Raw genomic sequence first — 13737 nt, 5'->3', positions numbered from 1 at the left:
GTGCCTTGATCATTCAGCACATGCATCTCATGCACGCTCAGGTTTTGAGAGTGACACAACACATTCTGAGCAAATTTGAAAGTATTTCCCAGACACCAGCATATGGATCATCCAAAAAACACACTGATCACATTCTTTAACAATGAATTCCAGCCAGAAAACGAGAAGGATCAAATCGCTGAACACATTCAAAGCAGGGTATTCCATGAGCTATTTTACATGGCTCTTTAACGTGATGAGAGGAAAGGTTTCCAAAGTAAGATGAGAAGATGTTATCAAGCCACAAAACAAAGAAGTAATGTGCCAATAAGATGACGTCCCTGGATGACGACTCCTGCTCAGGAGCGATGCATTCGCTGACTCATCAATACAATCAGTTTCAAACTACCCAGTGCACATGACACACTGTAAACACACTCCTTGTATCTCAATGCAGTGATTGCTGCCAGATGCGGACTTACCTGGAATTGAAATTGTTACTTCCACGTTCGGTCCTCAGGGGAAAGCATTCGACACAATTTGGCATGACATGATTACGTCACAATGAAATGGACATGTAATTATTCAGCACATTTCTCTATCATAGGTTTGACCCTCATCTGTGTCCCATTACGTCATATAAATTAATCGTATCAACAACAATCACGTAGTCGCTTTTTGTTTCAAGACGGAGAGGATATTATTGGTTTGTCAAGCAAGATTTTACTTCACCAAGTTGTACAACCACAAGCGTCTGCAGATCTCACTATAATTCCATATTTTCTCTTTCTTCCCCTCTGTCTAATCTCCTATTACACACGTTCGATCAAGGAGATGAGGGTGAATGAGGGGTGTGCCGAAGGTGAACTGGACAGTAAAGATGGGTTTGAGGAGCGAGACATTCTCTCATGTGAGGTGAGTTTTCCACTTGGTTCATCATCTCGCAGATGAGAGGAATCTTTAAATGATGAAACTTCATTGTCCATCTGCCTTCTGTCATTGTGTGATTCCAGATTATTTACATCACACATTTGGTTGTTGATGCGTTGGGAATGAGAATTCCTATTTTTGGGATGATTAGTGGATATTTTTATTTTATCTTTCCTTTATTCTTCGAGTTTCACCTTTTCAATGTTCTCTTCCTTTCCTGAAAATATTTACTTCATGTCCTCACTCTTTTTCTTTTACGGCCACAATTATTCCCATAATTATTCTGGGGTTTGCCGGAGCTAATCTTTGGCCCAAGTCCATAACAAATGTGCTCCCAGATGTCTCGAACCAACCAATGGAAAAAAAAAAACTATCTCTTGTCTGCTGGCATCACTCCATCCAAAAGTAGGGGAGCAGAATTACCAACAGAAAGGAAAGTATAAAGCAGAGTACATGTACAAGACATCCACAACATAATCAGTTGTCATTGTGGTGCAGGTGAGGGGTCCAAAAAGAGTTTCCTCACCACCACACATGCACTCAATTTGGACCCTGCTACCACTCGGATTCAAATGTGGCACGAAAGCCTGACGGGTGATTACGACACCTCCAGATTGATGCTGCAGCCCAAATAATGCATGCCAGCAGGGTCACACGAGCCCTGGCAAGAATGTCAATGTCTTATCTGCCTGCACGCTGTAGTGGGATGCTGCAAGGTATCCCAAATAAATGGGGATACCGCAATGGCCCGACACTTGTTACTGCCAAGATGATGACACATCAGTGATGCTGCTGGTTGCCAAAACAAAGGTGTACCTTGAGTGACCTTGGAGGTTTTGTTGAAAGTGCCACAGCATGTGTTCAAGCATGGCAGCATGTGGTGTGAGGATGTGTCAAGAAGTAGAACCATCACTATAAACAATTAAACATTTCAATGCTGTACCCAGACACACTCATGCAAAATAATCTTACAAACATGGGTCTCAATCTCTCTTCCTCACAGAAAAGCTCACGTTTCACTCAACAACACATTCAGAATCATCACAGCCTGTCCCCAACTAACTGATATTGACCATCTTCATAATGAAACAAAAATGCTTCCTCTCCAACACCACCTTCATGTCACAGGGACACATTTCATTCATGCCACCCAGACACCAGAACACCCACGTCACCACTTGTTTAATTACCCACCTCCTCCCAAACACAAAAAGACTCACCTGCAACTTATGCAATCAACACAAACTCGAGTTTTAACTCGTGTTTTTTTTCAAACAAAACTCCAAATTTCCAGTTTTTCCTTCATGAGAGTTTCCTTCTGTATCCATCGTGTCCACCCAGTGCATCCCCTTTCCTGCCCCCCATTCCTCCCTGCACCAATTGTTTGTTCAAATCTCCCTCTATCTTGTCCTTCAACTCCACTGTTGGTGTTTCCCCCTCTCTATGCTGTTCCTTTTGTCCTGTTATGTCCTGATCTGTTCAGTGTATTCGTTCTTCCACGAGCCTTGACTGTATATTTACTTTTGAAAACTCAGTCTAACTCATAACCCCTTTGATCCCATTGTCACCCTGAACAGACAACTCTTCAACATCAATTTCATGAAAGATCTCTGGCAGGGTCCAGTCATTGTGAGATGCTTCATTGGAGGATGCAGGTTTCCAGTTTGGAAGCCAGGAGCTGATTGATGATAATGATGATGATGATTCCACATTTGTTACATCCTCTGTTTTGCCAGGACTGCGTTGTTGCATGTGAAATAAATATTGAAAATAAATTTGATTGCGAAATATATTTTTGTTTTCTTGTGTTTAATTGCAATTGTTCAAGAACATGAAAATTCAAGTCAAATAGCCTGGTCGAGTAGGGTACGAACACATGATGGATGGTTCACATACATTGAACTGGAATGAATGAAGTGTTGAGGTTGGGATGGTGAGAGGCACCATCTGTTGGTGGAGGAAGAGGGACGGAGTGAGGATAACTCAGCCTGGTTTCTCAGTCTCTTCGGAGTACTCGAGTGCCCTCTGTATTAATTCCTCTTACTCGGTTTTCTCGATCTGCTTGGCAGTCCTTGCAGTGTTTTCCTTTGAGATTAAACTAAAACAGCAAACAGATATTTCTTAGTTCGTAAAAAGTTTGGAAATTGGAGGTACAGCACCGTGTTAATCCTCATTTCAGGATTTTGCTGTAATTCATTTTTATGCCTCCGCTGACGAAGTTGCCAGAGGAATTGTTTTCGTCCGTCCATGTATCCGTCCGTGTGTCTGTCCATCTGTAATAGGTTTTCATTTCCGTCATAACTTTAGAATGCTTGAAGGGATCTGAGATAAACTTGGCACAAGTATGTATAATGATGCAAAGATAAACTGATTCGATTATGGGGGCAAGGGTTCAAAGGTGAGATGTCCTGAAAGGTAAAAAAAAAAATGTTATAATGCGACTGAAAAAAAAATGATAGGATTGTGACCAAACTTGGTATATGTGTATATTATGATGCAAAGCTGAACTGATTAGATTTCAGCATCAAGAGGTTAAAGGTTAAAAGTCATGTCAGATAAGAATATGATACCTGAGAACAGCTGAAGGATTGAAATCAAACTTGGGAGAAGTCTGTATAATATGTGGTAATGTGGATCGAGGCATATTGGATGAAGTTTCAAACCAAGCTCGGTCTGTAAGAACAAACGGCAATGGTTCAAATTGCTAATTTCTCGCTAATATCAGTCTATCAGACATTGTCAGTCTGTGTCACTCACATCAGTTCCACCTGTTGCTCGGTTCGACACACCTGTGCATTAAAACTGCGGCTGAGTTGATCGGGGATTTTATCGATCATGTGGATACTATTTGTGGTGTTGAAAACTGGTATTTATCAGAAATGCTCAGGACAAAGTGTTGGAATTGGGATTAAAAGTATGAACGTTAAATTGTAAAATTAATTAATGTAACCTCTTTCAGCAAAATCACAATGATATTTTAAACAAACAAGAAAAATAATTTTTCAATGTGTGACTTTCAAAATGACGTGATCCACCCAGAATGCTCGGTGCACATGCACAGAAACCCCTAGAAACGGCGGTGTTCGGGTCACCATAAAGAATATCTTGTGTGAGAGAAAAGGATTTTAATGGCTCGTCAATGGCTCAGCAAGCTCCTGATAGAAGCCGAAAACATTTATAAAAGTACCTGGGAGAAAGGGCTGTGCCTCTGCACAACCAAAGAGTTGGAGAACATTCTCATCTTGCCGAAAGATCTTGTCATCATACTGAAAACTCGCGACCATGTGGACCGGTGCAAAGATTGAGTGGACGGACATGTGCTACACAAACCCTGACAGATCACGACAAGTGAATGGACATTGAACCTTGTGGAAGTGCCTCGTGTGAACATGGCAGGCTTGGTGATATATTGTGTCATCCACGGCAGGCTTAGAGAGAATGCATTTTCATGCAATAACTTTGGAAACCAACCCATCCCTGGTGTGAGACAAGGCTTCATGGTCATCATTCCAGCGAGGAGGTACACTATTTGTCATTTATAATATTTTCGACATTTCAACTCGTTCCTTCATTGATGGGTTTGATCAAAAGACAGCATGTCGCACTTCACAAACATTCTGCTCTAATCGCTCTATCATTTCACCGAAGTAATCTTCCATCTGCTTGGAAATCAGCTAAAATCACCTTCATCAAACTTCCTCACTGCTTATATGTGGCACGAGCAAAAATCACTCGCACTTTGCTGCAAAGCTCAGTTTTGGATGTTTTGGTTTGAACTTCTGTTTAAAATGCATGAAAGGAAACATTTTGAAAATTGAGAATTATTCTCATTCAGATTTCAACATCACTGTAATGCATATTATCAGCTTGTTTCAACTTTATTTTTTAGAAGAAGATGATTTGTGCCGCCTATCACCAGGTGCCAGAAGTCCCTCCCCAGTTATTCTCCCCAGGCAGAAACCATACTAGGGGTACCCTTTGGCAACATTTGTTTGTGTTTGGTTCAGTAGTTTTCAAAAGTTTTTGAAGCCGAAATAAACAATTGTATAAATATGTGTACAAATTCCATTTTATGGTGTGGAATCCATCCATACATTGGGAGCATACTCTGTGCAGAGCATTGGTGCTGCCTGCTGCCTAAGCAGTCTCCTTGGCTATTGGGCACAATCCTGGAGCAGGTCACCACTCCAACCCAGGATAACAGCAAGCTGACCAACCTCAGAAGGATGACAGGCAGAGTCAACCCCACCTGGTATTTAATCAATTGCCAGGAGGAATTGGAACTCAGGATCTTAGTATCCAAAGCCCACCTCCCTAACCATAAAGCCAACACCAGCCATAGTATGGAACAGTGTTTCTCAACCTTTTTTTTCCCCATGCCCCACTTTGATTTTCAAAAAAATTGTAAGCCCCACCATGATGGGAGACACTACAGTATATACTACATATGTATTCAAAAGGCTTAATTAAAACGCTCGTGCAAATTTTATTCAATTGCTACTCACTTCAATGGGAGTCCTGCCCTTGACGCTGGCTGCAGATTTGTTTGATTCGAGGAACCAATTTTGTCAGTTTCAGCCTTAAATTACCACATCTTGTGATTTCCAGTCGATTTCTCTTAGCTTGCAGCAAATCGGTAACAACACTAAATCCACATTCGACAAAATAAGATGATGGAAAATTTATCAATACTTCCCTTGCCAAAGTAGTCGAGTTTGGGTATTTCTTTTCGCTCTCCTCAGACAGCCACATCAGGTTCCTTTGATCTTGAAAAGAGTTTTCACAGACTCATCTTGTTGCAACTCGCATAACTCCTCTTGGTATTGCTATGGTACTTCAGATAAATCCACCAGAAATTGCTGAGTGAACCAAGAAGGAAACTCAGAGCAAAGCTCTGAAAGCGATCGTATATTGATTCATTAATTATGAATTCTCATGCCCCACCAAAATATTGACACGCCCCACCTTGAGAAACACTGGTAGAGAATATCGATGATATAACTTGCCATGTCAACTCTTGAGGGGAATACATTCTGAACTGGTTTCTGATAAAGCATAGCTTGGAGCGAACGATAGCTCTAATTTAATCCGCGAGTGTCAACCGTTAAACCAAGAAATACCACGTGAAGACAATAATATGGGGTCTTGTAACTACTTCCTTTCATACCACGGTGACTGCAAGGGCAAAACAAACGAACCACGGGATGTTAGAACAATTAACCAAAACAAATGAACCACGAACCACTCACCCTAACAAATCACAATCCTGAACAGAGAAAAGAACAATTAACCTCGTAATGAACGGCGAACTCAACATCATGAGAACCGTTATGAACATCAAAATGGAGAGATCGCTCACTGACCAGAATATGATCAGAGATAATTTATTGCTCACTTGATGATGATTCTGTGGAGGGTGAAAAAACAAGAAAGGACAATGAAGATAGAGCACCAAAGATCATTGTGAAAGGTGACAGGAGGTGGTCAAGTCAGGTCAGGTATATCATCGAAATATTATTTCGGTTTTGAGGATCGGATATTGTCCGGACAACGTATGTGTCGAACTCTGTTGTGAAATCTGATAATTTAAAGAAAACGAGTCTTATAACTAAGCCGATATACCTTCTTACTTGAAGCAGGCAAGGCTTTGTTCCCTCCATCTCACATACACAAGAAAAAGTGAAATTTCCCCACCATGAAACTTATCTTTTTCTCCTGCTTGGTGAATTATATTGAGCTTGTGGGTGCTGAAACCATGAACCAGCCACCCTCAGTTCATGACTTCTTGCAAAGTGAAGGAACTTAGTGCTATTCTGGTTCACAGTTCCAGACCCATGGGGACCAACACACGTCTCATAACCATCCCTATCAGTTCCAGTCGATGCATTGAAATCCTCCAAGACTCGAAGCGTATCTCTCTTGGGGCTCTGATCAACCACAGACTCGAGCGTGGCCTAGAATGTGTCCTTCACGGTAAGATCACGTGCCTCAGTCGGAGCATACACAGAGACCAAGGAAATGACACCCAATGAGTGATGAATCCTTTGTCTCACAATACGCTCGTTGACTGGTGTTACCTCAATTATTATTGGAGTCAGCTTATTGGACACAGCGACAGCAAATCCTTGGGCATGATAACCATCAGGGCGACCAGACCAATAGTTGGTGTAACCACCCGCCATGATCTCGCCGTTATCCAGTATCCGAACCTCAGATAGTGCTGCAATACCGATGTCCAAACACTTGAGCACAGATGATAAAAGAGACAGGTGATCATCCTCTCTTAGGGATAGGACATTCCAGGCACCCACCCGAAGGGACCGCCTCAGGTTAACCCAAGGAGACCCCCGTCTGATGGACGACACCTCAGCACCACCCCGACACACTCTCCTGCAATCTGACCCAGGAATGTTACCGCGTGGTTTCTCTCCTCTCATCAAAGATTGGGGGTCCCGAAGGCTTTGCCCCAATCCCGTCATCTGGTGAGCTGCCCTGTGAAGGTAAGCTGCACAGGAGGTACTCCCACGGAGTGGGTTTTCAAATTTGTTTTATGCTTCTGGTATGTTTTGCAGAATGAAGGGTTTTATGGTGGCCGGAGGGCAAATTCTGCCACCAACCTCCCAATAAGGAGTACTGTGGTTCCGGGTTTGGAGCATCGACACATCTCGTTCGGTGCTCTCTGCTGACAATCTCAAAGTTAAGTTTACGGTCGTTACCTGTCCCATTTTAACTGTTTATTCTCTCACTTACATGTTACTTTGTGTTCCTAGTTCGGTTTTGTTTCAAAAATCTTGCTATTTTGTGAGATTTTTTCGACTTTGTCTTACCGGATGCTTGAGGCCTACCCTTGAAGCCTCCCGGTTATCCTTGGTGAGCAATCGTGTTTTGTTTCCTCTTTTCCTTCCTTCCCACATTTTTATCTTCCCCACTTTCCTAACGTCCCCCCAACGAATCACTCTATTTCTTATCATAAATCAAAAAAAAAACAAACAAACAAAAAAACGCGACCTTTCTCCTTCCTCACTCACGACTCTCGATTCTTCTTCTTCTTCTTCTTCCTCTTATTCTTCTCCTCTTCTTCTTCTTCCTCGATTTTTTTCCACAACACTTCCATGACCTAATCTGTTGAACACTCTCTCAAACATTAATAATAATAATAATAAAAACGATCTCTTATAATGCTTCATCTTCTTCCTTCACACGTGTGGTACTCTTTACTGCATCATAATGCACTACTCCTCTACTATTTAAACAGACTGCTCTCAATTCGACCTTTCCTTCATACCTTGCCTAAAAAATCCAACTGTGACAGCGTTTCTTCTCTCCATTCTCTGGATTCGCCTTTATTGCATCAATCAAGAAACGTGTTAAATCGCATCTCTGACCGAAAACTTTTTAAAACCCCAGTTTGCGATGAGTGTTCGCTTTCCATCAACCATTCTTTTTTTCCAACTTCAGTGCCAACTCACCCCTCACTCTCAAAAGCAACCATCCCACTCTTCTCCCTCCAAGCCTCCCTCTCACCTCTCTCAAAAACTCTCCCTTCACCTTTCTCCCACCATTCATCCCCCTCACTCATCCTTCTCAAAGTTCCCCCCCCTTCTCATCGACAAAGCTTCCTCCTTCCACTGCCCTCTCACCTCCATCTATTCACTCCAACTCCTCAAATCCTCAACTGCCTTCTTCCGCCTCTCTTGTCCCCCCTGCCCCCCAGTACCACAGAGCCTTTTCTCCTCCTCATCCGGCCCCCTCCCCTAACTATTCTGCAATCCCCCACACTCTTTCAACAACCCTCCTTACCTACCCCCCTTGTCCCTTGTCCTACCCTCCCCCTCTCCCCCACCCCCTGCACCCAAAGCTTCCTCCCCATTTTTTTTTTGTATCCCTTGTCGAGGCTCGTATGAGAGCGAATACACAACTCACAGCAAGAGGGCATGAGACAAGAGGGGCGGGAGTGGAAGGGACAAAACAGTGTGAAACATACATTAGGTGAACTGTGGAAGGGAGAGGGATGGGGATGGGACGGGGAACATGGCGTAGAGAAGATGGACATTACAGGGACGTTCAGGAAGGAAAGCAGGAGAAATGAAGGAAGTGGGCTTGGGTGGATTATCAGGGGTAGAAAAGATCGAGGATTTGGATGGGGGAAGATAAGAGGTGGTGGTGAACAGCTGTTTTGAAAGCCTGCAGGGAAGAATGGGAAAGAATAGAGTGAGGAAGTTTATTCCAAAGGCGGGAAAAAGAGGAATGAAAGAGTGAAGATGAGCAGTGATTCGTGATTTTGGTAGTTTTACCAGAAGGGGGTTGTTGGCGGTCCTTGAGTGCCCTGTGGAAATGTGGTGGGGACAAATCGCAGAGAGAGCAGGGGGGCAAGGCTGGAGAGGAGTCGGTAGAAGACAGAAAGACCACCGACCAACCTGCGGTGATTGAGTGAGAGGCCCAAAGACTCAGCTTCATTGCGGGAGATGCCGATGATCTTAAATGCCCTGGTTTCGACAGCGTGAAGCCGAGAAAGGTGGGAGGCAGGAGCACCAGCCCAGAGGGGAGAGCAGTACTCCATCAGGCTACGGACAAAAGCTTTGTAAGTGGTCAGGAGCTCAAGAGGGCCCAGGAAGGACTTAGCACGACGGAGGATTCCCAGTCGGCGACTGGCTTTTGAGGCGAGGTTGGAAATGTGACTTTCCCAGGAAAGGTCATGGCAGATAGTGAGACCTAGAAGCTTGAAGGAAAAGACTTCTTCCAGAGGATTGTTGAGAAAGTGGATGGGGGGTTTTGTAAACGGTCCTTTCGAAGAGACATAGTGAGAGTGTGAGATTTGTCTGGATTGAAAGACATGTTCCACGTGTTGGACCAGTTTGTGATTTTATCCAGATCTGCAGTGAGTGAAGAAGCTGCTGCTTGCCGGTCTGAGGGATGACAGATGGTACGGCAGAGGGTGGAGTCGTCGGCAAAGAGAAATAGAGGATTTTCCAGAGAGTCCGAGAGATCATTGATGAAAACCAGAAAAAGAACAGGGCCCAGAACGCTACCTTGAGGAACTCCAGCCTGCACAGGAAGAGGGGATGAAAGAACTCCATTTAGGGCCACACGTTGACTGCGACAGGAGAGGAAGTCTGCGAGCCATGAGTGGAGATGGCCTTGAATACCATGGGAAGAGAGTTTGGTGAGTAGGGCAGGGTGCCAGACTGTGTCAAAAGCACGTGATATGTCCAGCGATACGGCTCGGATTTCCTGTCTGGCATTGAGGACCTCCATCCATTGATGGGAGAGCAGAAGCAGCATATCCAGGGTAGAGTGACCTGGTCTGAAACCAAATTGATGATTGGAAATCAAGCCATTGGAGAAGAGGAAGGATTTCATGTCTGAAGGCGATGATGGGTTCCATCGGGTTGGTGATGAGTGGGAGAAGGGTGGTTGGGCTGTAGTTACAGGGATGTGTTTGTGCACCTTTTTATGCAGGGCAGTGATGTTAGCAGATTTCCAAGCAGATGGCAGATGACCTTGGGCAAATGAGAGGGTGAATAGAACAGAGAGAGGGTGAGCAAGAGCAGAAGAGCAGGCTTTGAGGACACGTGGGCTGATGCCGTCTGGACCGGTTGCAGAATCTGACTCGAGGTTTGAAAGCAAGCTCTCCACCTTGTCAGGAGAAAAGGATACAGAGTCCAGGGACAGTTGGGTGCGACTGGGTAAAGTGGGTAGAGATAGTGATGGGTTTAGGACACAAGATTTAGCTGCAAACACCGAGTTTAGACATTCAGCTTTATCACGTGTGGAATCAGCAGTGCGGCCATTTGAGGTAAGGGAGGGGATGGAGGGGGAACATACACCAGAAACAGATTTGATTAAACGCCACCAGGATTTTGAGGAGGGAGAGAGGTTTGAGAGTTCAGACTTGAGATGAGAAAGATGTTGTTTTCTGGCTCTCCTGAGGGTAGATACACACTTGTTCCGAGCTTTGTGGAAAGAACTGAGATTGCCCTCAGTTGGGTTTGCTTTCCATGAGGAAAAGGCAAGTTGTTTCAGGACAACTGCCTCGCCACAAGCTTCAGTAAACCAAGGGCGGGAGGAAGGGTAAGACAACTGAACACGAGAGGGGATAAATCTGTGCATGAGGGAGAGCAAGTTTCTTTGAAAGAATTCCCAGGATGAGTTGATGTTTGAGAAAGTAGCGATAGGAGACCAGTCTGTAAGTTTGATGGCTGCTCGGAGACCCTGCCAGTCGGCTTGAGTGAAATGCCAGACTCGACGGCGGTGAGGTGGTTATCTGATAACAGCCAGAGAGATGTCCACTTTAACAAGGACGTGGTCAGAAGAACCAATTGGAGCGAAGGAAGAGCAGCAGATATTGTCAGGGAAATTTGTCAAAATCAGATCCAGAAGAGATGGAGTACCATTGGTTGAGATCCGGGTCGGGAAGTTGACCGATTGAGTCAGTCCCAATGAGTCGCAGAAAGCTTTTGCTGAGGTACCATGGCAGGTGAGAGAGGTACCCACACCTAGCCAACTGGCGTGATGACAATTGAAGTCACCACATAAGAGGAAGAGAGAGTTTGGATGAGAAGATAGAAGATGGTCCATGTTTTCAGATAGTGAGGTGCAGATGGAGTCATCACTGTTCGGTGGACGGTACAGTACACATATAAACATGAGGTGGGAGTGGAGGAGAAGCCGAAGCCAGAGGTATTCCTGGGGGTGTGGGGGAGTGAGAGCAGTGCATGGAGAGTGAGGAATAGAGTCTTTGATGAAGAGAGCAACACCTCCACCAGGACGAGGCTCAGGTCTGTCATACCGTAAGAGGGAGTAGCCAGGGAGAGATACTTGGGAGTCAGACACGTCTTGGGAGAGGAAAGTTTCTGTTAGGCAGATAATGTCTGGTTTGTCAGTGGCAACCTGTATGGAAAGATCTGAAAGGTTTGAGCGAAGGCCCCGGATATTTGAGGTCCACACTTTTAATGAAGAGGAAGGGGAGGAGGCTTTGGGTGCAGGAGGTGGAGGGGGAGGGGAGGGTAGGACAAGGGACGAGGGGGCAGGTAAGGAGGGTTGCTGAAGGAGTGTGGGGTATTGCAGAATAACGAGGGGAGGGGGCCGAATGAGGAGGAGAAAAGGCTCTGTGGTGCTGGGGGAGAGGGGGACAAGAGACAAGGAAGAAGGCAGTTGAGGATTTGAGGAGGTGGAGTGAAGAGATGGAGGTGAGAGGGCAGTGGAGGGAGGCAGGTTGGTGGATGAGAGGGGGGGCAACTTTGGAAAGGAAGAGTGAGGGGGATGAAAGGTGGGAGAAAGGTGAGGGCGGAATTTTTGAGAGAGGTGAGAGGGAGGCTTGGAGGGAGAAGAGTGGGATGACCAGAAGTGATTGTTTATTTATTTATTTATTCAATCATTTTTTTCCCAAAGTTAATTTTAATAAAGATATCTCCCACATCATCAAAAAATAATTTTTAATCGTGATTTACATTATTTGATCGCTGATCCCGAATCCAGGCAGAAGGAACCGGAAGTTGCGTCAAAATCATTAGCTGTGCGGCGCTGACACGTACCACGGTAAAATTGGTAAGTATACAGTTGTGAACACGTTATAGGAAAAGTCAGAAGCGAATATAAGAAGAATTCTACGTTCGCTTCTTGGCTTTGCCTCTTCCATATTACTACATCAGATAATGACGGAACGATGCAAACGACAACGCAATCAGTTTGTTTTGAAATCAGTTCAGTTCCCATGACAACAATGACTGCAGCGTCACAAAGCCCATCGGCGGGATGCATTGTTCCGTTTGTTTTGTGAGAACATTCAGTTCATTCCGGCACTTTTGTTGCAGCGAAGTGCTGGGTTTTCGTTGTGTTCCTGAGTTATTTTAAAGGAAACTCGTGGAATACTTGTGTTGAGTTTCAAAACATGTTTCCGGTGCACCAGGTGCGTCGCGGAGTCTGGGCCATGAACAGATCTTACCAGGTGAGTGGGAAACGAAGAGAAAGAGGGTCGATGATGGACGGAGGGTAAAGGGTTAAAGATCCGATTGATGAGTTCAGAGAGGAAGTTACAGGAAAGGAAACAGATTGTGATATGAAATAAACAATTACAGTTTAATGACGGTTAAGTAAACAAATGTCCTCTTATTTGTTGCTCCAAACAAACCAAACTTGGTGTGAAAGGTTCGATCCGTTTGTTGGGCCTGTGATCACAACGTCAGGTTTAAACTTCAGTTCCCAAGGATCGAATTCACGAATTATTGTGAAGGAAATCGATTCCTCGGGTGTGTTCCGTTAGCAAGCAGCTTGATAACCGCTTACGGGGCGGCTTGCTTCGTTTGAGAGTCGGCTTTTTGAGAGGACGAGTTGTGTTCGAAAAGTGAAAGAAAGATAAATTAATGGGCGGTCAGAAGGAGGAACGACGGCCAAGCTAACATATGGACCTTCCACAATGTATTTTTGGGAAGGGATTTTGCATGTTTGTAGATTGTGAAGAATTCGGACGAAAAGTGGAAATAACAATGAACTGGACGCTTCAACATCGCCAAGTGTGATCGTATAATCGTAGGAATTGTCACAACCACTGATCTCAATCAAACTGGATCACTGATTTTCTGAAGAAAAAGAAACACTGCTCACCGACCGCCATCTTGGTACTCCCCACCACACACACACAAGGAGGGTCACGTGATGCCGACGTGCACACCGGCCGCCATCTTGGTACTCCCCACCACACCCACAAGGAGGGTCACGTGATGCCGACGTGCTTTGCAATTGGAATTAATAACAAACAATTTTTGTGTGTGGGAAGTGAAATTTCACAGGTAATCGGATGTCCAACTCCTATCTTAATTGGAACCACAG

General features: G+C 44.6%; 2 protein-coding genes and 1 long non-coding RNA gene across 8 annotated transcripts in view; 2 read left to right on the top strand and 1 right to left on the bottom strand.

Annotated features, from left to right (window-relative positions):
* LOC147033855 (uncharacterized) overlaps positions 1-833 on the top strand; it is a 23627-nt gene extending 22794 nt beyond the window's left edge. Inside the window, exon 9 of the mRNA XM_085871929.1 lies at positions 811-833. The gene's annotated coding sequence lies outside the window, so the exon portion shown is untranslated. The remainder of the gene's footprint in view (positions 1-810) is intronic.
* The window catches only part of LOC147033854 (uncharacterized), a 20912-nt gene extending 7312 nt beyond the window's left edge, over positions 1-13600 (bottom strand). Inside the window, exons 1-4 of one of the 5 annotated variants that reach the window (XR_015055684.1) lie at positions 13513-13537; positions 6273-6316; positions 3480-3582; positions 2723-3007 (exon numbers count right to left, since the gene is read on the bottom strand). This is a non-coding gene — a long non-coding RNA (uncharacterized LOC147033854). Of the gene's footprint in view, positions 1-2722; positions 3008-3479; positions 3583-6200; positions 6317-13512 lie in introns of those variants that run through there. The other 4 variants (XR_015055681.1, XR_015055683.1, XR_015055682.1 and 1 more) reach the window with 4 other exon arrangements.
* Positions 12267-13737, top strand: part of LOC147033852 (uncharacterized) — a 48760-nt gene continuing 47289 nt past the window's right edge. Inside the window, exon 1 of one of the 2 annotated variants that reach the window (XM_085871935.1) lies at positions 12267-12856. In XM_085871935.1, the coding sequence (XP_085728061.1) occupies positions 12800-12856 (57 nt within the window). In that variant the 5' untranslated portion in view covers positions 12267-12799. Of the gene's footprint in view, positions 12857-13598 lie in introns of those variants that run through there. The other variant, XM_085871946.1, reaches the window with a different exon arrangement.

The sequence above is a fragment of the Eptatretus burgeri genome, chromosome 1 (genome assembly GCF_056783735.1).
Source record: "Eptatretus burgeri isolate ZD-2024b chromosome 1, Ebu_testis_v1, whole genome shotgun sequence".
NCBI classification, from domain to species: Eukaryota; Metazoa; Chordata; class Myxini; order Myxiniformes; family Myxinidae; genus Eptatretus; species Eptatretus burgeri.
The sequence above is the reverse complement of the archived record's forward strand: the minus strand, read 5'-3'. Positions and strand labels throughout refer to the sequence as shown.